Source organism: Agelaius phoeniceus, chromosome Z (assembly GCF_051311805.1).
Source record: "Agelaius phoeniceus isolate bAgePho1 chromosome Z, bAgePho1.hap1, whole genome shotgun sequence".
Lineage (NCBI taxonomy): Eukaryota > Metazoa > Chordata > Aves > Passeriformes > Icteridae > Agelaius > Agelaius phoeniceus.
Window position 1 is genome coordinate 59778158 of NC_135303.1, and position 27352 is coordinate 59805509.

The window sequence follows — 27352 nt, forward strand, 5'->3', positions numbered from 1 at the left end:
CAGTTCTATATGAGATCATGAGCTGTACATCTCTTTAAGATCTTCCTTTGTATTTACCTCTCAGATTGGTACAAAAGGATGTGGGAATGGACATCCCCTTAGCTGAGGGTGTACAAAGCCCCAGTTCTGCGGAGATGAGACCTGGTGAGAAAAGCTCTTGCTCATTTTCTTAATTGTATCTTATTCCTGTGGCATTTAATTATGCAGTGAGAATGATATTTCTGTGCTGGTAAAGAATCAGTTCAATGTTAAAAAGAAAAAAGCATTGAGTTTGCTTTATTTAGTCAATTTTCTTCTTCACTTGAGAAATGATAATTACAGTGTGACATTTTCTCTTGGGCATTGTTATCACTTGTTTAGTCCTTGTAAAGTTTAATAGTCTGTATTATTTATTCTATAATTGACCTCTGTCTAAGTGAACTAAGCAGAACAACTTGAAATGTGCCATACAAGGCAGAGGCAAGGAGCAAAGTTATATCTAGCTCTTGTCTTGTTGAATACTACTTCTATTTAAGACTGATTAAGAGACTCAGAGATTTTTTTATTTGTTACCATATTGAGTAAGGTAATATATGGTTAAAGCTAAAGATGTAATTAGTTGTAAATCAGCACTGGATGCATGAGAAAATAAATATTTACAATGGCTTTTAACTCATACAGATTTTCCCAGAACTCAGCAATGTCTTGATTCATAACTCAAATGATTTATATTTGCCCTTCAAGCTCTTAAATATTGTGGGTCAGAGCATGTTCAAAACCTCATTTTGTCTGATGACTGCAAAAAAGTGTTTCTGGATTTAACATAATTTAAGAGCTCTGAACTACATTTGCTGTTCCTGTAGATTTTTGTTTCATTTCATTAGACATTAATGCTAATATTTGTGTTTTGTGTTAGATAGTCTTAAATGTCATGGTGTTACTAAAATTGATCTGTCCCACTGTGTATAAGGGTAGTTTTTGAGTACCTGGGAGATTAATTGTATGTGAAGTAGCTACAGTTCTTTTTCTCTTTTTTGTTCTTTTTTTTTTTTCTTTTATTCAGAACCTCCCAATTCGCTTGATCTTAATGGTTCCCAGCCCAGAAGGATAAAGCTCACTGCTCCAAACATCAATCTCTCATTGGACCAGAGTGAAGGGTCTATATTGTCTGATGATAATTTGGATACACCTGATGAAATTGACATTAATGTAGATGACCTTGACACTCCTGATGAAGCTGACTCTTTTGAATACGCTGGACAAGGTAATGGTCTACATTGTAAATGTAGGGTTCATCAATGCTAGGCATTTTTATTTTTAGGTATTTTTACTGTCTCCTATTTTTTTAACTTTTATTCCTCCTGTGTAAATTATTGTCCTTCTGTTTATTCAGAGTGCAGAAAGAAATAGTTCAGCTGAATTAATAAAGTAAGAACTACCTAGAGAGAATGAAATTCAAGGTCTTGTCTTTGTCCAGTACCATAGGACTTGTCTGAAAACAATTGCCTTGTTCTTTCAAGAAGGAGAGGGCAGCTGACTGTTGCTATAGCTAGCTGTAGCTAACTGCAGCGTCTTGCAGCTCTGGCCAGCTCCAGATTACAGTTACATTGGCCATATTTAGGAATCTAACTTTGTGCAGAATATGTTGGCTGCACCAAAGATCTTGCAGTATATAAGTGAGGTAGACACAATGTTCAGAGAGGTCTTTTGTTAGGCAGAAAGGTCTGCTCTTTATTCCCATGATTGGAAACCTGAGATATGGAAGGTATATAGAGGGCATAATAAAGCTCAGGTGATGGAAGAACGGAATTCCTTGTTCCACTAATTTTGATGTCCTTTCTCAACAGGGCTAGCTGTACAATACAGATGCACCCTGAAGTGTGCAATGGAAATTTCTCTCTTTCTTCACGTATTAATGATTTTCTCTTGGAGAAATAGGATGTAGAAGTTTTACTCAGTTTACTTAGTTTCATGCTATTCAAAATAGGGTGTTTCCTGTTCCTTGCTAGTACCTTATAAAACATAAACATGTAAGAATTTTAATTGCTGATGTAAATACAAACAGTTCACAAGCTATTTGAGGGAAAAACAAGTGTGAACATTTTACAGCCGAGAGCAGAAAGAAACTTTAAAAATGGATCAGTTCAAAGTGAATTTTCCCATGCATTTACTTTCCCTAATACCAGTGAGGTTGCTGGAGCATACAAGGACAGTTGCATTATTTTAAGTGGTATTGCCAAAGAGGCATTATTGTGTACTCACTCATGCATTAGCATCTCTAATGTTACTTCTCATGAGGAGGATGATTTCCTTATGGGTAGATGCAGAGTGTGGTGATGAGTTGCTTGATAGTTAGAAGATTTTACAGTGAAGGTTAAAACTAACACACACCCAGAGGCTCACATGCTTTGACTGTTGTGACCACCATGTGAAAGAAAAAGTCTCTTGTCTGCAGTAGAACAGATGTTTCCTTTAAACCCTCAGGTAATTAAATGTAACTCCAGTGATTTTGGTAGCAGTTGCATTGATGGCATTTCCTCCCAGTGTTTTTTTTTTTCCTGCTTTCTAAATGTGATGATTTGTTCAATTCTTAGATTAGACCAATTTCCCCAAACTCTTAAGTGAAGAGCCCAGGGTCCCTCTGGTTTTGGTGACATTTATACAGTTGTGTAGTTTTAGATAGTTAATAGTAAAAATACCTTCGCCTGAGATGAGCCATGAAAAGAATAGAAAAGACCAAAACAAAGAAAAAAACCCAAAAGATGAGCCATGAAAAGAATAGAAAAGACCAAAAAAAACAACATTTTATCAAAATAAGCCAGCAATAAAAGAAGTTGGCTATGTGTAATGTTAATCTGATAGCTAAGATTATAGTCATAAGAACTGGTGCAGAATGGCTTGTTTGCATGGTAAATAGCCTTTGTTATCTTTGTACTCCTGTACTCTACTATTAGCTGGTATGCACTCATCATGATGTTACCAGTAATCTCCAACAGTTCAATGTTTCTAACTGCTGCCAAACCCAGAAAAGTAAATACTGAGAAAAACATAGCTGCTGAGACCAGAAAGAACAGTGACTTTTGTCATGATCAGACTGCTGAAGGTACCTTTGAACTGAGAAAAGCAAGACTGTTACCATGGCTCAGGAGTTCACCTCATCACTGAAAAGTTATCTGTATTATAAGTTAATACTGAGATCCATTTTTTCAAATGAATGGTGAAGAACAATTACCACAACTGCAATATGCATGGAAGATGAGAGCAGAAATACTAAAATACTTGTCTTGAACTAGCACCCGACTTGTTCAGAGATTGGTTGATCATCAATTTCATGGGTTGGGGCTTCTTAGTCACTAATACCATACATTCCAACATTCCCTTCAGAAGCCATGCGAGTTTCTGAAATGAGCTTTTTATGATTATTGATTTAGATGACATTAAAAAAAAAATCATTTCTGAAAACCATACATGAGTATCAGTGAAGGCCTTCTCTCCAATCAGCATATTTATAAAGTAAGAATGGTTATTATTTTATTTATTAGACATTTATTTCCTTTGTGAATTTAACACTGGCACATCTTCCTCTGCAAAATCAACACTCCAGGCGGTAAAGGAGAGCTATTTCATCAGGAAGAGGCAGTCTAGTACCATTTCTATTAAAAAATAATTCATATATCCAATTTCAACATTGTAAGTTTTATCAGGGTTTTAGTAACTATTATTGTCTTAAGATTCACCAAACAAAAAAAAACCCAACAACCAAATAAACCCCAAAAACCAAACAACAACAACAATAAAAAAAGCACAACAAAAAACCCAAGCAAAAACAAACAAACAAAAAAAAAATCAAACCCCAAATACAATTTGAACATTGGTCAGCCATGTATATAGCCCAGCCTCTTTTTATTAAAGTTTGTTCTGCCAGCTACACTTCTCTGCCTCAGTCATGTTCTTTGTACTTCACAAGGAATCAGCTGACCAGACAGTCTTTGTAGGCTGTGTTGATAATCCCATCTGCCTATTCTAAAAGTACCTGAGCTGCATAATAGTGTCCTGTGGAGACCCTGTATAAGGATATAGGATGCAGGAATGGGCTGCCAAAGTTTGCATAACTTGACCGTATGCATGTAATTTTCATATTGCTACCAACAGTACCTTTGCAAAACTGGCAACAAAATTGCATTAAGATACCTGGGTTTGGAGGTAGTGGGGTTATGCATTTAGTAAGCTTATTCCCAGTGTCACAGAATACGTGGTATTTCAAAGCTGAATGCTATTGTTAAACATCATGAGCATTGTGCCCTGGGAAACCATGAATATATTCTTCAGTTCCTCAGTATATAATCTGCTGAGCAGCAGCTGTTACATCAATTTGAAATACTATACTTGAAAAACCCCACTTTTCGTCAGACTGTCCTTTTTTCCAACCTTAGATCTCCTCAAACTCATTTGGAGTTCTTAGGGAACAAAAGGCTTACATGGTCACACTATATTTGCATGTGTATTTATTTCTTGATTTTCCATCCCTGTTTCCACCATTAATACAATTTTATTTGAGTATGTTTTTAACTCATTGGCTACTTAGACAGTGAGGAAAGAGGTAAAATATTCCTCCTTTCTTTCAGGATTCCATCAGGCAGGAACTAGTTAAAGTAGAGAATTGTTTATAGACTCAGATTTCATTGCACATGAGAGAATCTACCTCAGAGAGGGGCATCTTCTGTAATATAGTATATATTATATACAGTATAATTCTGTAAAAATATTTTGTATTAGGGACAGAAAATACAAGACAGGCAGCAGTAGAAATTCAGACTTTGTTAGTCCTATTGTAGCAGTTAATATGTGCTCAACCTATCTTTTTTGGAAGCTTTTTTTGTCAGGTTAGAGAAACTTGGTGTTTGTTACAGATCTGGTGAAATTATTGGTGGGATTTATTGGAGAATTCAGTTTTACAAAGTAATAGTTAGTACATGTATGTATGTGTGCCTGTGGCTTCTATGTAGTATATGTGGTATACATGCAGTATACTATCATATTCCTGATTTCATAGATACTTTTTTAATTCTTATGATAAACTAGTATGTTTTGAGGATCATATGCTTCAATTTGTATTAGTAGTAGTTCAAGAAGAAGCCTTAATAAGAGAGGTACATCTGTAGGTAACCCAACACATAGAAAGGTTTGAGGGCACCTATGAAACATTGTGTTCTTTAGTTCTTGTCAATTAAAATTGCTCCTTTGAGTTTATTCTTAATTCTCATAGATCTTCTTAGTATTTTCAAATAGAATGCCTGCAGCTTTTTATGTACTCTTGCATATGTCATTATGTATCTCACTCTTTGTTTACTGTTACCTCCCTTACTGACTTGCAATTCAAATTCTGTTCTTATGACTGCAGAGACAGAATAATGTTTTAGAAAGAACAGTATACTTCAAATATGTGTCATTCTGCTCTTATTTATACCAGAACAGTAAAAATGCAGTTATTTTCAGTCATCTATCTCAAATGTATGTAACAGCAAAAATATTTAGAGCTTTAACAGGAAGAGGTAATGCATACAGTTCCCCTTTTCAGAAGAGCAGACTGCTGCTAAGGATGCTTCCCAGGAGGAGTCTGAATCAATCCCTGAGTACTCTGCTGAAGAGGAGCGAGAGGACAACAGGTTATGGAGAACAGTGGTTATTGGAGAACAAGAACAGAGAATTGATATGAAAGTCATTGAACCATACAAAAAGGTCATTTCACATGGAGGTAGGAGCAGCTGTAAGCATTTTTTAAATTGATGTAAAAAATTTCATGCTTTATTGATCATGAATTATTTTTTGTTCCATTATCATATTGACATGGGGAGAGAAAATTTATTTTTCAGCTTTGGCTGAAGTCAGCCAGGCTTTAAATTCAATGGGGCAATGACTAATAAGAATTTTAAATTTAAAGCTATTTTGGAAGCAGCATACTGACATATTTGTGTCAGGAGCAATCTGGTCATTGTAGGGTAAAACTGTCTGAGACAAGGAAAAAAGCTTTTGACTTACAGCAAAGTAAAATTTTGAAAACTTTATTTGGTGAGTTTTGACAAAACCTTTTGTGTGAGGAAGTGTAATGCTCTTGATTTATTGAATGATGTATGTGATTGCACAGATCTAAACAAGTAGAGTGGCAAAAGAAAAATGATGGGGCTTCCATTCATATGGCTACCCACCTTATGCTATTTTTCTGCCATTTATAGTTGTCAGCAGCATAATAACTATCAAATAATATATCAAAGAAAACGAGGAAAATGGCACTATGTGCTTGCTATATTTTCTCATTTGCTTATCTGCTTCCCATCTTCCTTAGAGAATTCATAATTTCAGTGTTACTAGTACACTTCCGTGTAAATTAATTCAAATGGGTAGGTATTACTCTAAGTGCTTTTTCCTTGGCGTCTCAGATTGGATTATCTTTGGATTCTGTATTTTTGGGAGACACTCTTTGCTATCTGTTAAGCAAGGTATTAGGTTAAGATGAGTTATTTTATTCCTGCAAAAACTGAGACAGGCAGTGTAGCATCTCAGAGGTAAGATTTATGAGTTTATATGAGGATGCTTTTTTCACAGTGTTGTTGGTCTGCAGCATCAGTTAAAGATACTAAAATGTTGAAGTTAAAATGTTTTCGGTGTTGAGCCTATGTCTGGTAAAATTACAGAAATAAATGATGGTTAATTTTTACATTAAAAGCAGCTAAATGCTAGCCTACAGCTATTCATGTACAGAAGGTTTAACCTTAATTAGTAAAGATTTTTAGTGCTCAACTCTTTTTCTACTAGCACACTACCATCAAAGATTTGTGAATGTGACACAATTTAGCAAACACGCCCAGATGGGAATTTTAATTTAGGAAACAAACACAAAATACTTTTGTGCCTTGCTAATGTTGTTTATTTATGTATTTTTGTGTGCTGTAAACTAGTCAATATGCATTTGTGGTAAAAACTTGTATATTTCCTACTAGATGTTGAAGTTTATGTTTATATCAGCTTTTGTGAAAAATCAGTGTTTAATGAGAGATTAGGTAATTCAGCTCAACTCTCATAGTATGAAATAATATGAATTCAAATTTTACATGTCTGATGATTTGTTAGATCACAAATGTAAGATAAAGAGCATTTAGGGTTTTTTACTTTTGGAAGGCTGTTTTGCTATTAGTCAATAGCATTTGTCATTGTAAAACAAACAGTATAAGATCTAACCATAAATTTCAGCCTGCTGCTGGCTAAACTGGAAATTTTTCTTGATATCTAGGCAAATCAAAGTAAGTTAAGGACTGGATTAAATTCTGCACTTATGAAGAAGACAGGGAAACAAAATCATGTTGTTGAAGACAGGGAAACAAAATCATGTTGTTGCATCTAATGTGGAAAACTTTGGACAACTCGACCAGTTTCTACATTATGGCAGCAAGGCCCATTCCATATGAAGTTCCCTTTGGCAGTACTTCCGTGGAGTGTTTAGAGGGCCAGGAGTCTTTTCTTTAATCTCAAGAATAATAATAGTTTCTGACTAAAATTAGTCAATAGGAAGTCAAATCAAGTATTTCTTGATTCAAGGATCTACTGAACATTCCTCCCTACCAAATGACAGATAACAGCAAATGCAGAACCTATGTGGTAGCCACAAAATAGGAAAGGGGAGAGTAGATTTGGTGGCCTAGGTTTGAGATTGTCTTCAATATATCCTGATGGAGAAATTTCCTAGAGATCTTTTTCTTTGCTTTAGTATAACTGAGATTTTGGGCAAATGGCTTTTATTGGCTTTTAGTGATGAATTAAAATACACTTGTCCCTAGGGTGAACATTCCTTCTCTTCAGGCATGTGTGAGAAAAAGTGGCTAAGATTTATCTGTGGATTTTTCTTCTGTGTGTTGTTAGTTAGCATCTGCACATAATTGTTTTGCTTTCCATGAACTGCAAACTGTGCTATGTAATTTAGTGGATGCCCCTGCCATAATGTGCTCTTACTGCCAAATTCCTGAGCCTGCCAGCTGGACAGATTGCTTTATTATAAAGTCTTTTAAAATTTTATTAAATTTATGGAAGGAAGGAAGGAAGTGTCCTCCCTATTTGTAAACCTGAGGGGGAGAGAAATACTGCTTTTGCCTGTTGTTGAAACCCAGCTGGCAGCCAAGCCCCACACATTCAGTTGCTGACTCCCACATGGTGAATCAGAAGAGTAAGAATGTGTAAAGTCTCGGGTTGAGATAAGGACAACTTAATACACAGAGCAAAATCTGTGCACACAAGCAAAGCCAAACAAGAAATTCATTCACTACTTCTCAAAGACAGGCAGGTGTTCAGCCATCTCCAGGAGAGCAGGTCCTCATCACACAAAACACTTGGGAAGATAAAGGCCATCACTCCAAATGTCCCCTCCTACTTCCTCCTTCTTCCTCTCCTGAGCATGATGCCATATGGTCTGGAATATCCCTGTGGTCAGTTAGGGCCAGCTGTCTTGGCAGTGTCCCCTTCCCTTTCCACGTTCTTGTGGATCCTCAGCCTGCTCTCTGAGTGGTGGGAGGGCAGTATAAAAAGCAGAAAAGGCCTTGGTGCTTTGTGAACACTGCACAGCAATAATAAAAACATCTCTATGTTGTCAGCCATCTGATTTATGTGCTAATCAAAACTACAGCCCCATGCTTGCCACTGTGAAGAAAACAAAGTCTCTGCCAGCTGAAACCAGCACAATTCCAAATAATCTAGCTGAATAAGAATACATGCTGAAAACAGGACTTGAATTTCATAAGCACTTAGTTAGGTTTGGATGTTGCTCTCCAGTATCCAGAAAGCACTGTAAAAGTCTTAGAATCTCCTTTTGCAAAGGTTGTTTAAGTGTTAGTATTAGCCTTTAGTTTTTGTCATAAAAACATGTTCCTGAGGGGAATTGAAGTTTCCTTCACAAATACTATCATCTCTCCCTTAGTGTCTCATTTTTCTAGACTCAAAAGGTTTTTGAGTGTTCTCTGAGTATATCTGTCCTCTGTCTCTGCATCACTAGTGCTGTCTACCTACAGCCATTTCTACGGCATCTTTATAAATCCCCTCCTTATTGCATGTATCCTTTAAGCAAAACCTTCAACTGAAATGCAGGAATGTTTTTTATTTATTATTTATGATAAATACAGAAAATCCATGGCAGCTGCAAAGGGTTGGGGAGACAATTAACCAACATTAATCCATCATGAAAAAGAAGCATATTCTTTTGAATAATAAGCAACCGTGCTGGGCCCTGGAATGGTAGTGCTACAGCTTTGAAGATTAACAGCTATCATTAGGCAGTGATGCAGCCCAGAGAATGCCTGTATTGGACAACTGGAGCATTGAAGGTTAAAAAGTAATTTATACAAAACTTGCAGCAAAGGATTTAACTGATCCCCAGGAGCTTTTAAGGGAAAGTGGAGTGCAGTCATAATTATAATGTTCTAAAGCCATTGGAGGTGCACAGGCCAACTGAGATTGGACTGCAAGACTTTGCCAAACTTAATTCAAACTTTTCAGGACAACAAATGCAGGATATTTTCTTCACCCTCTTATTCCTCAGTGTGAGGTGAGCATTCAGTACATGATTGCCATAGAGCTGCAATGAACCAGTAGTAGAAGCCTTAGAAGGTTTTTTTGCTGGTCACTGTAAAAAGTTTACTAGTAGTTGTGGTATGTGTGTTTTTTGAGGATTCAGCTTAGCTGACTGTCCAACTTCTTTATCACTTTATTATAGTTCATATATTTTCAAACCTTCGGTATGAAGCATTCTGGGATGCTTCAGCAGTACACATAGTAGCTTTATTACAGGATTAAAAAAAATATCCTGTTAAAAGCTTTTGGAAAAGATAAAAATGCTTTTTCATTTTTTTTCCACAGGATACTATGGTGATGGTCTGAATGCTATCATTGTGTTTGCGGCATGCTTCTTGCCAGACAGCAGTCGAGCTGATTACAACTATGTCATGGAAAATCTTTTCCTGTGAGTGATATGTGAGCAATGTGACAAAGTCTTTTGAGTTAGTACTCAGAATGATGCAGTGAGAGGTAACCTGTCTTTCCTTAAGAGGTAATTTTGGCCATTAGAAGGGGAGTGACAAGGAAAATAGCAGTTTTAGATAAACTGCCCAGTGGGGTATTATTTTGGTATCCTTTACCTACTCATCTTCCCAATTTAAGGTGTATTTGTCAGGACCAAGTCTGACTCTTAGTATCTCTCTAAAAGCCAAGGAGTGCGATATCTTCACCTTGTTGGGGCTACAGTCTTTACACAGTTTCACTAATGATTTCCAGGTCTTGCTGAGAGCTGTCAGCAGGGGCTTAGACAGTTTTTCACTGTTCATTGTTTATTATTATGATGTATCCCTGAACATGTTTTTAATATACGCTGTCTTTGGTTTAGGAGTTACTGAGCCTTTTTTTGACACTTGCTTTTTAAAAACAGGATAAATGGCAATTGCTGGCACAAGCATCTCTAACTATGCTTCCTGACTCCAGCTGCTTCTGATTCAGCTAGAAGTGGCAGGGGCCAGTTGGGCAGGACACAGATTTGGACACATAACCCAAATCTATCACAGGAAAATTATTCCTAATAGCAATTGGTTTGGCAGCCCAAAATTTTGAAGGCAACTCTCTCCTGAAGTGCCTGCAGCTACTTCCTCTTACAGCTGTAAAAAATCAATCATTCCAATGTTTTCTGTGCTAAAATGCAGTAAGTAATATTTAAAGCCAGCAGGAGACCCAGCCTTTGCCATTTGCAGCTTACAAGGCACAGACCCAGGTCCCCTTAATATTCCAGCCTATGAAGATGTACTTGTTGGCAGCCAGTGCCTTAAAAATTGTCTGTATGTGTGAAAATCAAGACTCAGTGTTTTAGTTTGTGGTCAGAACAACTGGTATCATTTGCCTGGTCTAGCCTCTAAGAACTCAATGCAATCTATAGTAACTGATACACACAATGCTCAGTGATTCAGAAGAGAAGAAGGAATTACTTCCGTGGTTTTAACTTGATAAGTAAGGAACAAAGCTGACTGTAACCATGACTGACATTCAATAGTTGTTCTTTGTCTTCACCCAAGACCCTTGTTCAGATAGAACTGGTGATAAATTAACTTTGCAGAGAAAGCCTTAAGAGCCTTTTCCACATGGCTTAAGTATATTGCTGAAGTCAATTTTGTAAGTCACTTTTTCTGGAGTAGTAATAAAAATGTGAGTTCATGTTGGCTGTGAACTTGCAGCTTATTTTAAGGCTTATAGACAGTTGAGTCTCTCCAAGAAAAGAAGAAAAAGGAGAAAGTTCAACTCTTTCTTTCCATTCTAGGTCTGCATGGAAAAAGAGAGAGTACAACAGTTTGCTAAATATACAGTAACTGATATTTTAAAATATTTGATAATTATTTACTATTGAATTATATAGGGATCTGGAGAGACCTGCAAACCACTGAATCTCTTTTTTTATACAGCATGTTTCTGGTAGCATGTAAGCTACCTCTAGCTTCTGATTAACAACTGTCCTCAACAGCTCCTTTCCCATCTGAATTCCTTTCACATTTCCAGTTATCTTCTTCCTATTTTGTATATTAACTAATTCTGTAAAATTGTCTTTGAAGGGATGAATTTGTGTGAAAATGCTTGAAACAGCTTCTACAGCAGTTTTTGTAGATAATGCAGAACCACATTAAAAAAAAATCTACTTTTTAATTTGTGGTTGCCTGGAAGTCAGATTAAAGCTAGTCCACAGATTAAAATTTTTTAAAATAATCTCAATTTGAAAAACTACACTTTGAAAACAAAACCATCACTTTGCTTTCTGAGTGATTCAGTTGTTCTAGTCAATGAGAAAATTTCTGTCCATCCTTTCAAATAATGAAGAAATTGCCATTATTATAAAATAATAAGAAATTATTAGATAGGCATAATTTGCAAGGCAGCTCTTGCTCCCTTGACATTTTTAGACTGTCATGTTCCATAACTGAAAGTCTTGTCATATTTTAATACATAGTTACACACTTGTACTTACAAACTTGTATGTTTCAGTGTTAAGTGCCTTTAAAGCACTAGATGTTCTGCCATGTGGGAAGGGCTAATCTTATAACCTGTCAAATAGTAGCTTTGTTGAAGTAGCTATTAAATGAAGCTTTATTATAGAAAAGCAGGGGATTGCATCAGAATGGCCATGCAATACCTTGCTTTTCTATATCACTGTTAGACATAAGCCTTCACTAATGTGAGGCAAAAGCAGGGAGTGCACAAGTGCAAGGTAAGAATGAGCAGTGGAATGCATTGAGGGGGTAGGGATTTGGATGGCATTTACCAAATGCATGGAACTGGTCTAGTTAATGTTGCCTGCTTTATGCCCAGGTAAAATACCACTCTCTGGTGAGAACTAGATTTCCTACAATTCTTCTAAAGACATTGCATCCTAAGGAATTTAAGGGTCAGATTAGATTGTGAGGCATTCCCATACAACTCTGAAAGGGGCCATTATGCTTCGGGATAGAGCTGCCTTTTGTAGTGAGTGCACTGAGGCATTCAGGTTTTTAAGGTGTGGCTTGGTAGTTTTGCATTCTAGTTTTTACATAGGCATACCTTGAGGCTGGATAGTAGAGAGAACAATTTGAACATTCCTGTGATGATCAGCTCCCAAATGGAGTAGGGACATCTAAGTGGATCATCTGCATAGCTAGTCCCCAGCAAGAATTTAACTGTCTTCTTATTTGAATGAGTTGAGTAGTGTGCTCTCTAGGTAGAATTCATTTGGTCCTAAGAGCACTGTATGATAACGGGTGTTGGGAGTGTTTTGCTCACAAAATGAAGTGATGGAGGGGAGTGCTCTGTTCCATCAGATGTCAGGTTGATGGACAGGTTTTCTTGGGCATGAGTGTCAAAGTATTTGTATTTTGCAGTCACAGACTCGATAGCAGGACTATAAGGATCACATGAAGTATAAACAAGTATCTTCTGACACCTTTTGTTATTGTAATGAGCAAAACTGGTGATTAGAACAGTGAATAGAAGTTTCTCAAGAGTTAATTTCAGAAGTTCCTAGGACTTCACAGGATGCCATGTTCTCCCTTGCAAAATCTCCTGACTTAATTACTTTTTAAGAAAAAGCAAATTCACCAGTGATACTTGAAAACTCACTACAGAACTCTATTATTGTGAGGAAGCCACACATTTTTGAAGGCACAGGTAAGACTGTGGTTTTCTAGCTGTGTGTATCTACAGGTACCATGGTGATCAGTGCTAAATGTTTGGTTTTGTTTAAAGGAAAAGAAAAGCCTATCTTGTCATATAATGTTCAATCTGCTTTCATTTATTCCCAACTGCCTGATTTAGTTTGGGATCAATCAGATAGTGTACCGTATATGCTTACTGTCATCTGTACTTTTATCAGATATGTAATCAGTACCTTAGAGCTGATGGTAGCTGAAGACTACATGATTGTCTACTTGAATGGAGCAACACCAAGAAGAAGGATGCCTGGATTGGGTTGGATGAAAAAATGTTATCAGATGATTGATCGAAGGTAAGTCGTGTTTTCCTGTCTGATCCACAGCCATTATTTTAAATAGTGTCCATTTCTGTAACTCTCCTGTATGCCAGGGTTTACTGTATATGATCTTTCTTTATCTTTTGTGGTTTTTCTGTTTTTCTAAGAAACTCTTGCTTTTGTTACTTAGATTACGGAAGAATTTGAAGTCATTTATAATTGTTCATCCATCATGGTTTATCAGGACAATTCTGGCTGTAACGCGACCTTTTATAAGGTATGTAGCAAATACCTGTGATTTTCTATGCCCTTGAGAATACATAAGCACCCTAAATCCTTAAACTGTGGCTGTTAATCTTTCACTGAATAGTGCTCATTTTATAGTTCATGTTGGGATTTTGGAAGTTGAATTTGGCTTTCCAAAGGTGAATAGGGGAAAAAAAAGTTATTCGTGTGAGTATGAGTATCTAGTTGTGGAAGTCATAGGCATGGTTTTCTAAACCTGTATGTGTATGTTCTGAGAATTCAGTTCCTTAAAATAGTCTTTGTTCAGAATCCAGAAAAAGGCATATAGAAAAGGGAACTGCATGTAATTATAATCACCTTATTCAAAAATCTGGCTACAGAACAAGATTAGGCTATGGTTCTGGGTTTTTAAAATATCATTACTGCTCATAGCTCATACAAGAGGAACTGCGTGCACCCTGAGGTGTTTGAATGCATTTGGATTCAAGAAATGTTTAATGCTGTCAAAAATAATGGTTTGATTAGTAAAACAATTTAAAAAAAAGTTATCAACTTCAAAGACCTCACACTTACTGCAGAGGATTGGCAAGTATGCAGTCAGGGAGAGCAAACTGGCACGTGTGAAAAAGAGTTGCTTCAGGCAAGAGACGAATCTTCAGCTACAAAAGCCACACAGAGAATTACTTGTGTCATGATAGATCTCAGGCAGTTCTGTTTACAGTCTGCAGGTGAAGACACTGCAGGTGGAGATCTCTGTGGAGATCACTGTCCCAGGGTGCTCTGTCCTGATAGAGTGACATGGGTTGGGGAAGCACATGAGTTGTCCCATTGCTGCCAAAGTGCAGCAGGCAGAATGTCATAACAGAGCTCCTTTCTAGATGTGATATCTTAAAGACCAAGCTGAAAGTTACTATTCAGAATACCAGAGTAAAAGTGAATTGGAATTATCAACAGTAGTTAGGAGGATTTGCTGAGTTGCATTTGATATGTGAAATATTTTGGTTGCCATCCTCTTTACTCCCATAAATGACAGTTTGGTCTTTTTTAAAAGTCATGTCTGTTTCAATTCATTAGTCATTTATTCAAAGTAGCCATATTAAGCAGCAGTGACGAGAGGTTTTTCATTGTGAAACAGAAGAAAATGTTCACTCTAAATAGTTTGGCAAAGCAGATTAGCAGTGTGGAACAAGAAACACTAGAGACTATCTCAGCCAGGTAGATTGAGTCTTGGTGCAAGAAGAAAGTGAAGGGCAAATAGAAGCTGAAAAGGTGGGCAGGACACCTGGCTAGTGTGACTTTAGTGGAGGATGACATGAGATATTTGGACCCTTACCAAGGATAGAAGAACATTATGAGTTCCCTTCCCTTTCTTCAGGGGGTAAGGAGATAAAAACTTGATTGGATTGAAAGCCAATGACTATAGCTTAATTTGCTAGCCCTCAGCTGTTCCCTGAACCCGTGACCAGCACAGTGGGAATTTTAGAGTGAGAAATTAATTGGCCACAAGGCAAGCAGAGATTTCAGTGAGATAGCTGAAGGAACCAACATAATTTTAATTGTATATCAGCTGAGATGTGGGACTAAACAGTAGGAATCAAAATCCTGAAAGACAACAAAATGGTAAGGGGCTGAGTGTGGGATACCCTCAATTCTACCTCAGCTCTATCTTTTTCTTCCTCAAAAACTGGCAAGATAATTCAGTGGAGTGTGGGACCATCTTGACTGACAAAGTATTGTTTGAATATGTGGAATTAAAGAACTAGAAGTAGCAGATATAGATCTTAGGTACTCTTTTAGAATCCCTGTTGATATGCACGCCAAAAATTACTTGAGCTGTGTTAGGTAAGAAATTGGATTTCAAAGGGGTTCTTCAAGTGGTGAAACATGCTTGGCATTTGACAGAAATACTTAAATGAGGGAAAGTTACCACTATTGGCAGCATGTTTTCCCTAAAGTCTGAAAGAAACAGTCTGGGATGCTCATACACTGATTTACACATGAAGGAATTAGAAATCAGGCACTGTAGTGGAATTAGTGGACCCAGAAGAATCCTGAGGAAGAAAAACTACCCATTGAAAGATTTTTTAATCCCTTCCCACCGTCTTTAGAAGCTTATGATTGGCTTGCAGTTTTCCAGGTTAGTTTAGATAGCAATGCTGATGCTGCAGATTATGATAGCAATTTGGATAAAATGCTAAGAATCTGTATGTTTCCATGCTTTGACTGGACAGTTGTGGGTGATTCTTGCATCTAAAATGTGACCACTCTGTGTGCCTAGTGATGCTAATTGGGTACAGAGACAAATCACAATGAGTGAGCTTAAACAACTGTTCACAGCACTTTCATGTATTCCTGTTCCCAAAGTGAGTTGTCTCACTTTGCATTATTAGGAAGATACCTCTGTTGAGGAGAGGGACAGTAACCTTCTGCTCAGAGCTATTTCAGAGGCTTCATGTTGTCTGGCTGTACTTGCAGGTCAGCAGTAAGCAGAAAGAACATGTTCTGTTTTTCAAAACCTACACTTAACATATATGGTCCATATGAGCTTGCCACTATTACGGCTGTTTTAAGATGATCTAAATACAACCAGAGCTAAATGTGAAAAATTGCTTTATAAGCCAAATGAGAAAGATTTCTCATAACCTCACACTTATCAAATAACTTAGGTTAGACAAGTAAATAGCCTTGTGTTTTAAGTGTGTTTTAGGAACAGTTTAGCCTTTTTTCCAAGTGATCATTTTATAAGCACAATAAATGAATCATATAGCACAGCTGAAATAAACACATTATTTCATCATAGAAAGACACTGCAGTAAGAATAGACACAATCAGATCTGTGCTCTTCTGAATAAATGATGAAATTCAGTTTTATTGTGTTTGAGAATTAGTGTAAAATAGAAATGCTGAGTCATCACAATCCCTTGATAACTGTGTTTATGATTATATCCATGTCAAGTAATGCTTTCCATCTCTTTTTACATGTAAGTAAAAAGTAGTCTGTAAGGGACTTGAATCTTTTCCAAATTTTTATGCATCTCCTTCCAACTGTAAAACTAATCACATTGTCTAGTATGTAGGAAGTACAATTTACGATGTTGGCTTAATAATGTGATTCAGGTAGGCTCATAATCAGCTGAACTGCATTAAGATATGATTATTAAAATTATTAGAGAGATGACTCTGTCTAAGTTAAGGTGCAAACAAGGCCATATGCTGAAGCACAGACTTTTATTTAGCAGTAATTGTGAGGGAGAGATAGAAAGAAATAGAGTAGGTGGGAGGATAGGAGAAAGAGCATGACAAACACAGACAAAGTAGAAAAAATATCATCACTCAGTGATCCTGTTGGCATCTCCTTGGTCCTCTTCTTCTGGTCTTCTTGGTGATGAGGTTTCCAGTCTTGTTAAAGTTATGGTCACTGTCTTCATTGAGTGGGGGAAGCCCATAAAACACAGAGTCCATTGCATTTATATTCACTCAAGTTCAGGTGGGACTGCCCAAGTACCTTGCCTTCGAAGTTGTTAGAGCTGAGTCATTTATGTTCCACCAGTTAAGTCAGGGATGAATACCTTCAGGCTGTGTGAAAGTCCTGGTTCTTCCCCACAGGGAAGTTTTCACACCTGAGCCATTATGTAAGAGAGGACTGGCATGATAAAAGGTGTTATCCCACCTCACAGGACTTGCCTCTTAACAGCCTTATTTCGCTGTGGCAGGTGGATGGTTTGACTAATTAATCATTAATAGTCCAGTCTCTCAGTCTGTAATTGAAATATGAATATCCAATGCTTAATTATTTCATACATTTAATACATTTCTTCATTTGGTTTTAGCATGTCATAAAAGATTGGGGGGCAGTCAATTAATACCTTTTTTCCTGTGTTTCAGCTCCAAGTTCAGCAGTAAGATACAGTACGTCAACACGTTGGCAGAGCTTCGAGAGATGATTCCAATGGAATATGTGCATATACCAGACAGTATTGTCAAGTAAGTGATGTACACTAGCATGTACTTGTTCTAATGGAAACTATTTCCACAAACTGATAATAGTGTTAAAGACCGTAAGAAAAACAGAAAGTACTTTCCTGTTGTTTTTCAAAATTATTGTCCGTTGTTCCTCAAACATTTCACTGTCAAACTCAGTGGCAGGACACCACTGTGTAGCAGAAACACAAAACACAATAACTATTTACTTCTAGGGGAGTGGTAAAATTGTTTGGCCTTTCCTGAGGAATCATCTGTGCTGTATTTTTTCATAACTTTTACCTCTATTTAAGTGGAAGTGTTTTCAAGTTTCAATCATGCAGGGCTTTTAGCAGAAATGTTAATTAAAAGATAGCCTATTCAATAGAAGACCAGTGAAATTCTATAGGTTTACTGGTCCTTGCCTTGTCAGTTCTTGTGGTTAAATTCACAAGTGCTGAAAGATAGTTTCTTAGTTCTTGCTGCTTATGTGAAGACGTTTTCTAAATGCAGGCATTTCCAGAGGAAAATATCTGTTAAAAAATTGTAGGAAGTTGATTGGCATTGCTCACCTCAACTGACTTTTTTTTCAGACCTGAAAGCAACAAAAAGAAGTGATACACTAAGACTGAAAGCATGACTGAAAAAAATCACGGTTTTCATGTAGTCATTATTAAAAAGATGTTGTGTTCAGGATTTTATTTTTAATTGTTCTCTTTAGCAGATGTCCCAGGTTTTGAATTGCTTATTCTAGAAGGTAGTGTGAAGAGTAGATGTGCAAGTATGATTGTATTTTCATTATGACTGGTCAGTGACAGCTTTTGAAGTTGTCATAGATCTCCTCAACCCAGGCAGGAGTTTTCACACCTGTTTCACAGTAGTTGTAAAGCAATTTCCTTTGTCAAGCTGCTGGTGCAATTCCAGGGAGCAGGTGGGAAGCTCAGGTCTGGCAATAGCAGATGAGAAAACAGTAAATTACAGTTGCAAATTCAGGGGTCATAAAGAATTTCACTGAGGTTCATTTGCTGCTGTAACTTCTTTAGAGGTGGAGTGATGATAAGAATGTGGAGCAGAGGCTGTTGGTCAACTGACAAAGAGTTGTCCCTAATGTTCTAACATCCCTAATAAATTTTCTTCTGGCTCCTGTAAACATTTTAGTTTCTTATGATTCCCTTTGATAGAAACCTTACCTTTTCTAACCTCAGAGAGTTTCTGTCTGTTTCCTTGCTGTGTTTTACTGTTACACTGTGGCAGCACATGCATCTGTGTTGCAGACATTTTTTTTCCCTGTAAACTTAAAAGTGTTCAAAAAGTCCATTCTCCTCTCAGGCCAAAGGTGAAATGATCACAGCTGTAGTACCAAAGAAACTTTAGTACTTAAAGAGTTTTAAGGTAATGCCTGCTTCATGTCATCAGCAGCCAGATGAAAGATCATGATTTTGCTGAAAAAGACAGACCTCGAAAGATGACAATTGCACCCATTGGTGGCAAGCATTTCAGGATGTTGTAATAAGATTTAGTGGCTGTGTGCATTCAAGGCATCTGTGAGTGGCTATTCTCTTACCACAGGGAGAAGAGCAGTGTTCAGTTCATAGCTTCCCTTTGCTGCAAATTTGGACAGATTCCTATAGAAAAATACAACTCATCTTTTGTCTTCATAATTGCTCCATTGCCAAGAGCAAGCATACCACCTATGGGCAAGAAAAACCCCACCTTTAGAAAGTACATGGTGTTATGCCAGAATTTGGGTTATGTGATTTTCTTGGTAGTTTTCAGTGACACACGATACTATATGATTGTTGTATATGAACTTGTACATATTTTCTCTTCCTTCATCCATTCTTATCTTGTAAGGTATGATGAAGATAAGTGTATTAAGAGAAGAATGAGGTAAAACTTGCTTTCTAGCCCATGCTGCTGCTCATAATAGAGTGAATCTGTGTGACAGCCTTTCACCTGCAGGCGACCTCAACAGCTGAATGAGAGAGGACTTGCAAAGACATGGCATCTTACTTTCCCCTTCAAGCTGTTGAGATCAGCCTCCCTTGCAAATAAAACTCACTGAACTGTAAATGTCCTTGACTTGGCCCAGGCTGCAGCTAGTTTAACATTACCTGATAGAGCAAGTGAATGCTTTCAGCTCTGTCCACTGGGCATGCCTCAGACCCCTGCTGCTTCTCTGTCTCTGCCTCCAAGTGAGCTAAATAAGGATTTCGAAATTTAAGGTGGGTTGAGCACAGGGATAAATAGTATCATATTGAACTGAAGAGCTTTAGGGTTAGCCCTAAATTGTACTGGGTGCCTTACAAAAGCATGTACTGTATTTGTTCTTTGCTCTGCTATTGCTCTGCTTCACTCTTATGCTCTGCTTGCTTCTCTGTTTCTTTATATCAATAACTTTTACTCATGCAGACTGGATGAAGAGCTGAGGGAAGCTTCAGAAACAGCTAAGTAAGATAGCTTTCAGCTGAATCCTGGCATTATATTGTTTCACAGGAGTAGCTTGAATGCTGTAGTACATTGTGTTTGGTACAACAGGCAGCTTGTAGTTTCAATTACTGTGTAAGTTGCCCCATTTGAGAATTGACTTCCCCTCTCACTGCTTTTGTACTGCTGGATCTCAGTAATAAATAAGCATACCCTTGCACTATAAAAATTTTTTTTGCTGTTTTTTTGATGATTGTTTCTATAGTCATGGGAATGACTGAAATCACATACTCAATTAAATTGATCATTAAACATTTTCTACTCTTCTCCGCTTATCTCAGATGATTTATACAGTTTTTAAGAGGTAGTTCTTTCTATAATTTTTTTTTACAGTTCATTAAATCAGGGCTAGCTATCTCAGTTAAGGTAGGTATGTAAATTCTTCTGTCTTTCCAATGTCATCTGGATAGGCTGTGGAATTAATACTTGATAATAATATTATATTGTCTGTGGTTACTTAATAGAACAGGGGCACGTGGTGATCAGATATTTTAAAATAATAACTTTGTGCTTTGACTTGAATATAATGTGGAAGTATGGTGTACAGTACCAAAGAAATCCTCAAGAAGTGCACAGTCCATGACTCTATGAGCAGAGCTTTAGAAAGTGTACAGTGCACTTTTCCTCATGTGAGTATTGTACACCAAATTTTTGAGGAAAAGTCTATGTCTGTTGGTTCTAGTATAACATTCTCCCTTGCAGTTTTTGTAACTAAAGATTTTGAATTTTGAAATTTCTTTCCAGTCACCTTTCTTCAGCATTTTCAATTTACAGCTTCTTCTTTGCTGTACTTTTTCCAAAAGTTCCTTCTTTTGCAGTACACATTTTCCTTCAGTTCTTCTGAGGTCACTTTCTAAAACAACTACAGAGAAATACCTAAAACACTGGCCACTGCTTTTTGATTCCAGGAGTTAACACTGCCTCAGAAGCAATAAATTCACGTAAGCCATTATCTGATACCACCTGACTATTTTGTTAAACTAAAAGGCCTAGCCACCCTTGAAATACAACTTCTATCCCTTCTGTTCAGACATTTTCAAATGCATGGTATATGCAATGTTGTCATATAAACATATGCATATGACAATGAGAACTCTTGAAAAAAGTTGCTTTTTTGTTACTCCATTTAAAATAGTAGAGACAGCAGTGTTGCAAGCAAGTGAAAGGGGAATGAAATATTCACATGAGGCATCACTGTTTATTGTTACTGTTGGATGTATGAGATCACTGTAGTGCATTTCCCCTCCCTAACTTAAAGAAATAGCTTAAAACTTTGTTACTCAAACTAACGTGTGTTGTGGGCACTAAGATCCCTAGATTCCTAAAAACAGCAACATTTGTGTGTTTGTGCTGTCAGAGATACTCACTACAGTTAGTTATTACATCCCCAAATTTGATGTCATATTTTAAAAGAGAAAGAAAGCAACACAGAAAAAATGTTTACTCATCTTTTTCCTTGTATCCAGAACTAGCTGCCTCTCAAATGATCCAGAAATGGCTTCAGTGGAGCAGGAGTAAGAATTTATGCCTAATACTGTCATTACATTTTAACATTACAACCATACTGCTGGGAACTGTGGCTGGGTAGACTCCTTAAAGCGTTTTTGAGACCTAAATACTTTTATGATAATATTCAGGAGCAACATGGTACAAGCAGACAAAGCATTGAAGCTTTGCTATATTTATATTTTATATACTTTATATATGTGTTAAATACTGAAGATTTGTTATATTTGTGTTGCATTAGGAATGTGTTTGAGGCGTCCTTAATCATTTCCAGGCAGAGAGAGATATAATTGTTAGCCTGAGAATATTCTGATCAAATTATATTAAAAACAGATAGAAAAAGTGGAGGATGATCACAGTGAAGACAGTTCCATGCATTATCCTAAATTTTAAATGTGCTATTCTCATTCAAAGATTAAAAGTCTTATCTTTTACTTTGATTTCTGGGCCATACTCTTAACATGTGCCTTCTCATTGCTTTTCTGCTTCTCAGCTTCTTTCATAATTATTTTCCTGGTTAAATCTCAAGCATCTTTACGTCTTTTCCTTTCAAAGATGGACTTGTTCCCTTGGAAATGGGAATGTATCAGTCCCCTGGTATGCTGTAGCTCTGTCTGATTCCATAGCTGTAGTATGCAAATGGAAAACCCTGCAGTGCTGCTTTTCCTGTTGATCAGTGGGAGTGTTTGTAGGTGCAGTGTGTCACAGGAGCGCCTGCAATTCCTTGCTGGAACAGCCTGTCAGGAGAGCCAGCCCTGCAGCAAGTGGAGTGTGCACAGGGCAGAGGGATTGAGGCCTCTGCTCTCCCTGCCCATCTGATGGGTCTGTAGAAATACAGAAATCACTGTTATCTCATACTGTACGGGAAATACTCTATAGTAAACCTGAATCCTCAAGAAAAGATTCCACCAATAACATGAGTATTAATAAACAGGCAAATAATTAGCAGTGTATGTAGCAAAAAGTTGCATAAATAAATTAAAGCTTTGGTTTTCACTTAAAAAAAACCAAACAGTGCTCTAGTAAGCTGTCACTCTATGATAGCTTATACACAGGTTATAACCATAAGCCAAATTCCTGATTCCTGAACTGACATTTCACCTCATCTCTTTTTTTTCTCAGACGCTGTTTTATTTTATAATGAGTCAATATGAGAACTGTTTTTCAAAGTAAGAACAAAAGATGACATAAGAACAAAAAATGACATGTGTATGATTTTGACCTTTTGTGGCTTGAACAGCTTTCCTGTTTTTCTCAATAAGCTGGGCAGCAAAAAGCAATATGAGAAGAGAATTTACATTTATGTTAAATAAATACAGTTAAGGCCAAATTAATGTTAATTCATGGCATTTATTTTCTCTGCATAAATATTAATCTGTCTTCAGAAGTGGCAATAGTTTTCCTGTGATCATATCTCTTATTTCTCCTGTCATTTCTTCAGAAAATAGCATCCTATGTAAATCCCTTCACTCTGAGAACAGCTGTTCTACGCAGACTTTTTTTCTGTATGCTTTCTGCTGAAGCACCTCTGGAGTCTGCCCAGCACTTAGTTTGCTTCTGTTGTCTCTTTCATTTTGTTCCAAAGGCTTTTGTCTATTATCATGCTCCCTTGTGTTCTGTTTTGTTCAACTCCTTTCACTTCTCCATGACTTTAAAAGAAATATTGGGAAATAATTCATAGTGGAAGAACCATTGTGTAACAGTTCATAAATATTGAGGAAATTTTAAATTATGTATTCTTTAAGGAAAACTGTATCTTGAGGCAACATCTATGAAGACAACTTGTTGCTCTAAAGAATACTTCTAAAGTTTTTGATGTCGTGTGCTTTGCACTATGTAGCAAAACTGTACGCTTAGGAACATTTTTAGGAGTACCCATTCCTGCCACACTGTTGTGTCATTCCACCAGTGGATCTTCCCACACATGATACACTTCAGATTGCAATTGCTGAAAAAGTAATTGTTAATTCCAATAAAACAGTAACATAACTTACTAAAGTGTGTATTTTCATAGATGTACATAAGATGTAAGTTATTTCACACTACTGGATTTAAGTAAATGAGAGATAAGGTTACTAAACACTTTGTGGGAGCTCAGGATTGGGGAAATAACTAGCTCTGTGTTTTCAGAGCACTCATTAATTTTTTGTTCTTTGTCATTTTGTCTTTAATAAACAGGATTGACATGACCATGAAATAAGAAGCATCATTGCCAGGCATTTGAAGAAGAGGGTTCACATGGATTTTCATCACCCAGACAATCACAACCACGCTGTACAATAAGTGATTTGGTCAATTTTGTTTGGTTTATAAGTTTCCCCTGTCATTTAGCAGTTCAAGAAGACCAAAAGAGCCAATCCTATGGCCATGGAAACAACAGAATTTTGGGTCCTGGTTATTTTTGTTGTTTTCAGAAACAGTTTTCATTAGGAAAGCTGTATCATCTAGCATTGGTTTCTCTGTGAGTGCCATTTCTGTTTAAAAGGATACCATTTTACCAACAGTGTGCCTCATGAATAGGTCAATGAGGATGGGGATTTTTTAATTTTTGTCTTCAGCATATTAATGTTTATGCATAGCTGAACGCAATAGTTGTTGTTACAATAAGTGTTAGTTTGCTTGTGTCACAGAGCAGCAGCAACTTTGCTGTTTAAAAATAACTTTAGAAGTTATGCAGGACTTCCTTGAATTTGGCAGGCTGTGTTTGATCAGGCTTTGGGTAGCCTGTTGTAGTGAAGGGTGTCCCTGCTCAAGGCAAAGGGGCTGGAACTAGATGATTCCTAAGGGCCCTTCCAAAACAAACTATTCATGCTTTTATGAATTTGTATTTCTTGAGATCTAAAAGGTCTTTCCATCTTCATTAAATTACTTATTTGTTTGATCAGAGAAAAGTGTGATATACTAAAAAATAATAATTAGTCTCATTATACTTCCCAGAGGATGAATGAGTAACTGAAATTAACTTTATTTTAGTAATTCTGTTTAGTATATTTATTTTAGGCATAATTTCCTCAAAGCAGCTAATCCTGTAAATTACTTTCATATATTCTAAAATCCTTGGAGCATTATTTTATTGCTGCTTTCTACGTCTGTATCTTCCAAAACACTTTTTTAAAAGTTATGAGTCTTCAAGTGACATCCTGTCTCCAATTGTAAAGGCTATTAATTCTCTAAATATGAATCAAATATTATTTCCTACTGGGAGCTGAAAGCTGGGAGCCATACTCATTTGTTAGGAAGATTTGTTAAAATCTTGCTCCAAGTGTTTCTATTAGATAAAAATAGGTCTTGTAATGGTCTTTATTGTCTGTGTCACAGAACACACCAGTAAAAAGATAAAAATGGAAAAACCCTAAGCATCTTTTGTTTGCTGGGGTCCTATTTATTTGCACAAACGATACTACAGTAAGTCCTACTCCTTACTGGGAATAGCTTCAGTTTCTCAGATCATGCTTTTATGGAAGTGTGCAAGTTAATTATCTAGTGATTTCTGTTTCTTGGCTTTAAAAATATGAGAGTCAAGAAAATGACAAATGTTTGTCCTTACTCTAATGAATACACATAGACACTTTCCAAACCTGCTGACTTGCCTGCCTTTTGGGAAGTCCTAATGGAAGTCTTATTATTACGTACTCTCTGAAATATTATTCTTTTTTTCACAAGATTCTTGTATGTCCTAGAATTACATCTGTGGATTCCTCACTTTGTAAAGAAATCCTTAGACTTAACAATTCAAGATAAGTTGCACCTTATTAGTATGGTCTAACTCTAGTCCTGCTTCAGTTCAGAATTACTGATGAAAGAGAAAACAAGCAAAGTAATTCTTGGGGCATAAAGTTTAAGCAGAGTCAGTGGAGCTTCATTTTTTCAGCAGGATCTAAACTGAAAGTCCTGTTCTGTCCTTCACTTAAAAGTTTGATTGGTTTTTTTGGGGGGGTTTGCACATTTCCAACTCTGTCAGTTTCTGTCTTGTATTTGCAAGGTAGTCTGCAAGCAGTGAAGCAAGTGTCTGTCAGGGTGAGCATAATCGTTCAGCCATTGTAATGAAGACTGACAAAATTGTCAGAAGGACAGAAGAGTGCTTTCTTATTGCTCAACGTGAAAACCAAAATATGTGCCCTCTGTTCTGTGCTGGTGTCTCTGTCCTACTTGCTAGTATGCTGTATGACATCTTTCTGTCAGTTCCTGTAAATTTTCACAAAGGAAGGGCCTAATCCTGCTGACCATTGTTGCTGCTCTGTAACCTTGTCCTAAACTAGAGTCTGGCAGTGTCCACCTTTTCTCAGATATTTGAATCCTGGCTTGTGTCTGCCTTATAAAAGTGCTGTCACTTAGTATATTGGGGATAATGTTTTATGTACAGATTAATGTTTGTATCGACTTCCAGATTAATTAAGCTTCATTAAGATCTAAACTATTAAAGCATTTAGTAGCATGAAGTTGCAAAGTTGCATCTTTTGTAGACCTGTAGTTCAAGCCTCTTAAGACAAGCCACATGACCTGTGTTACACAATAGATAAGAAAAGTTTCCACTAGAAGAGAAGTTCACCGCAAAGCAGAGGTTCAGCACAAATCTTCATTCACTCTTTGAGACCTATGTGGGGTATAAGAGATTTGTGATTCTAATGGTGGACATCAGATCAGCTCAGGGTTGAGTTTAATTCTACTTGCTTTGTATGAAATTGTTAAGCAGCAAAGTTACAAATTAATATTATTATTATGGGCAGAATAATGGTGGCAGCCTGAGATGAAAGGAATTTGTTTAAGTGAGATGGCACGTTAAAACAAAATGGGGCATTGATGTGATAGCTAAAAAATGATTGCAGGATCAAAGAATGGTTATCTTTGCTTATTAATATATTTTGAAAAGTTTTCTAATGTTACGATAAAGCAATTCTATGTTATACTAACAATAACATATCAATATTACTAAATCAGTAGTTTGTTGAAAGAGAAATACAGTATGTATTGCACAGATACAAGCTTTTATATATGGATTTTTTCTATTGTGTATCAGAGTGCTCAGATGAAATATAAATTAGTAGTTGCAAATTTTTTTGCTAAAATACCTATGCTGATTTAAATTATAGATTAAGCAATACAAGGATATCTAATAGCATTGTATGGATATATATGCCTATGAATCAGAAATAAAGAATTGCAACCCACTACTGGACATATTTCCTTTCACCTCCACATTATAGAGGTTTTTATTCCCTGGGTGCATGAAAACACTTGATTGGTTTAGATCACTTCTTTTTGTAGTATAGAAATATTTTGTTATATTTTGCATTCCCTGTCTGTCCTTCCAAAAACTGAAACAGAGTCAATTTTGTGTCTCATGGGATTATTCCCCATCTCCATCTATTAAAATCCTGGCTTTGTTGATACTAGCAGTATTGTTCCTGAAAGAAAGCAGAAGGAACTCTTTAAATTTCTTTCTAATTTGTGTCTGTGCTATTATGTAAAATCAAATCCACAGACAGTCCATCTTATATGTCAGAAGGTCAAAAGCTATGGGGCAGAAGGAGATTGACTGTGAAGCCACCCTGAGTGGGTTAACAACCTGATTGACTTCGCTGAAGGAGGGGGTCAGAGCTGCTGGTGGACGTGGAGTCCTCTCACCTCCCTGGTACGTTGTGCCCACATGCCACTCTACATCTG

At 36.8% G+C, this 27352-nt stretch overlaps 1 protein-coding gene across 3 annotated transcripts in view; it reads left to right on the plus strand.

The window, feature by feature from the left end:
* The window catches only part of PRUNE2 (prune homolog 2 with BCH domain), a 132319-nt gene extending 105463 nt beyond the window's left edge, over positions 1-26856 (plus strand). For all 3 annotated transcript variants that reach the window (XM_077171135.1, XM_077171136.1, XM_077171137.1), the window contains 11 exons: positions 65-144; positions 1043-1243; positions 5558-5734; positions 9877-9979; positions 13394-13525; positions 13680-13766; positions 17621-17719; positions 19550-19585; positions 20108-20146; positions 21649-21696; positions 23867-26856. In XM_077171135.1, coding sequence (XP_077027250.1) covers positions 65-144; positions 1043-1243; positions 5558-5734; positions 9877-9979; positions 13394-13525; positions 13680-13766; positions 17621-17719; positions 19550-19585; positions 20108-20146; positions 21649-21696; positions 23867-23888 — 1024 coding nt within the window. In that variant the 3' untranslated portion in view covers positions 23889-26856. The remainder of the gene's footprint in view (positions 1-64; positions 145-1042; positions 1244-5557; positions 5735-9876; positions 9980-13393; positions 13526-13679; positions 13767-17620; positions 17720-19549; positions 19586-20107; positions 20147-21648; positions 21697-23866) is intronic.
* The last annotated feature ends 496 nt before the right edge of the window (positions 26857-27352 follow it).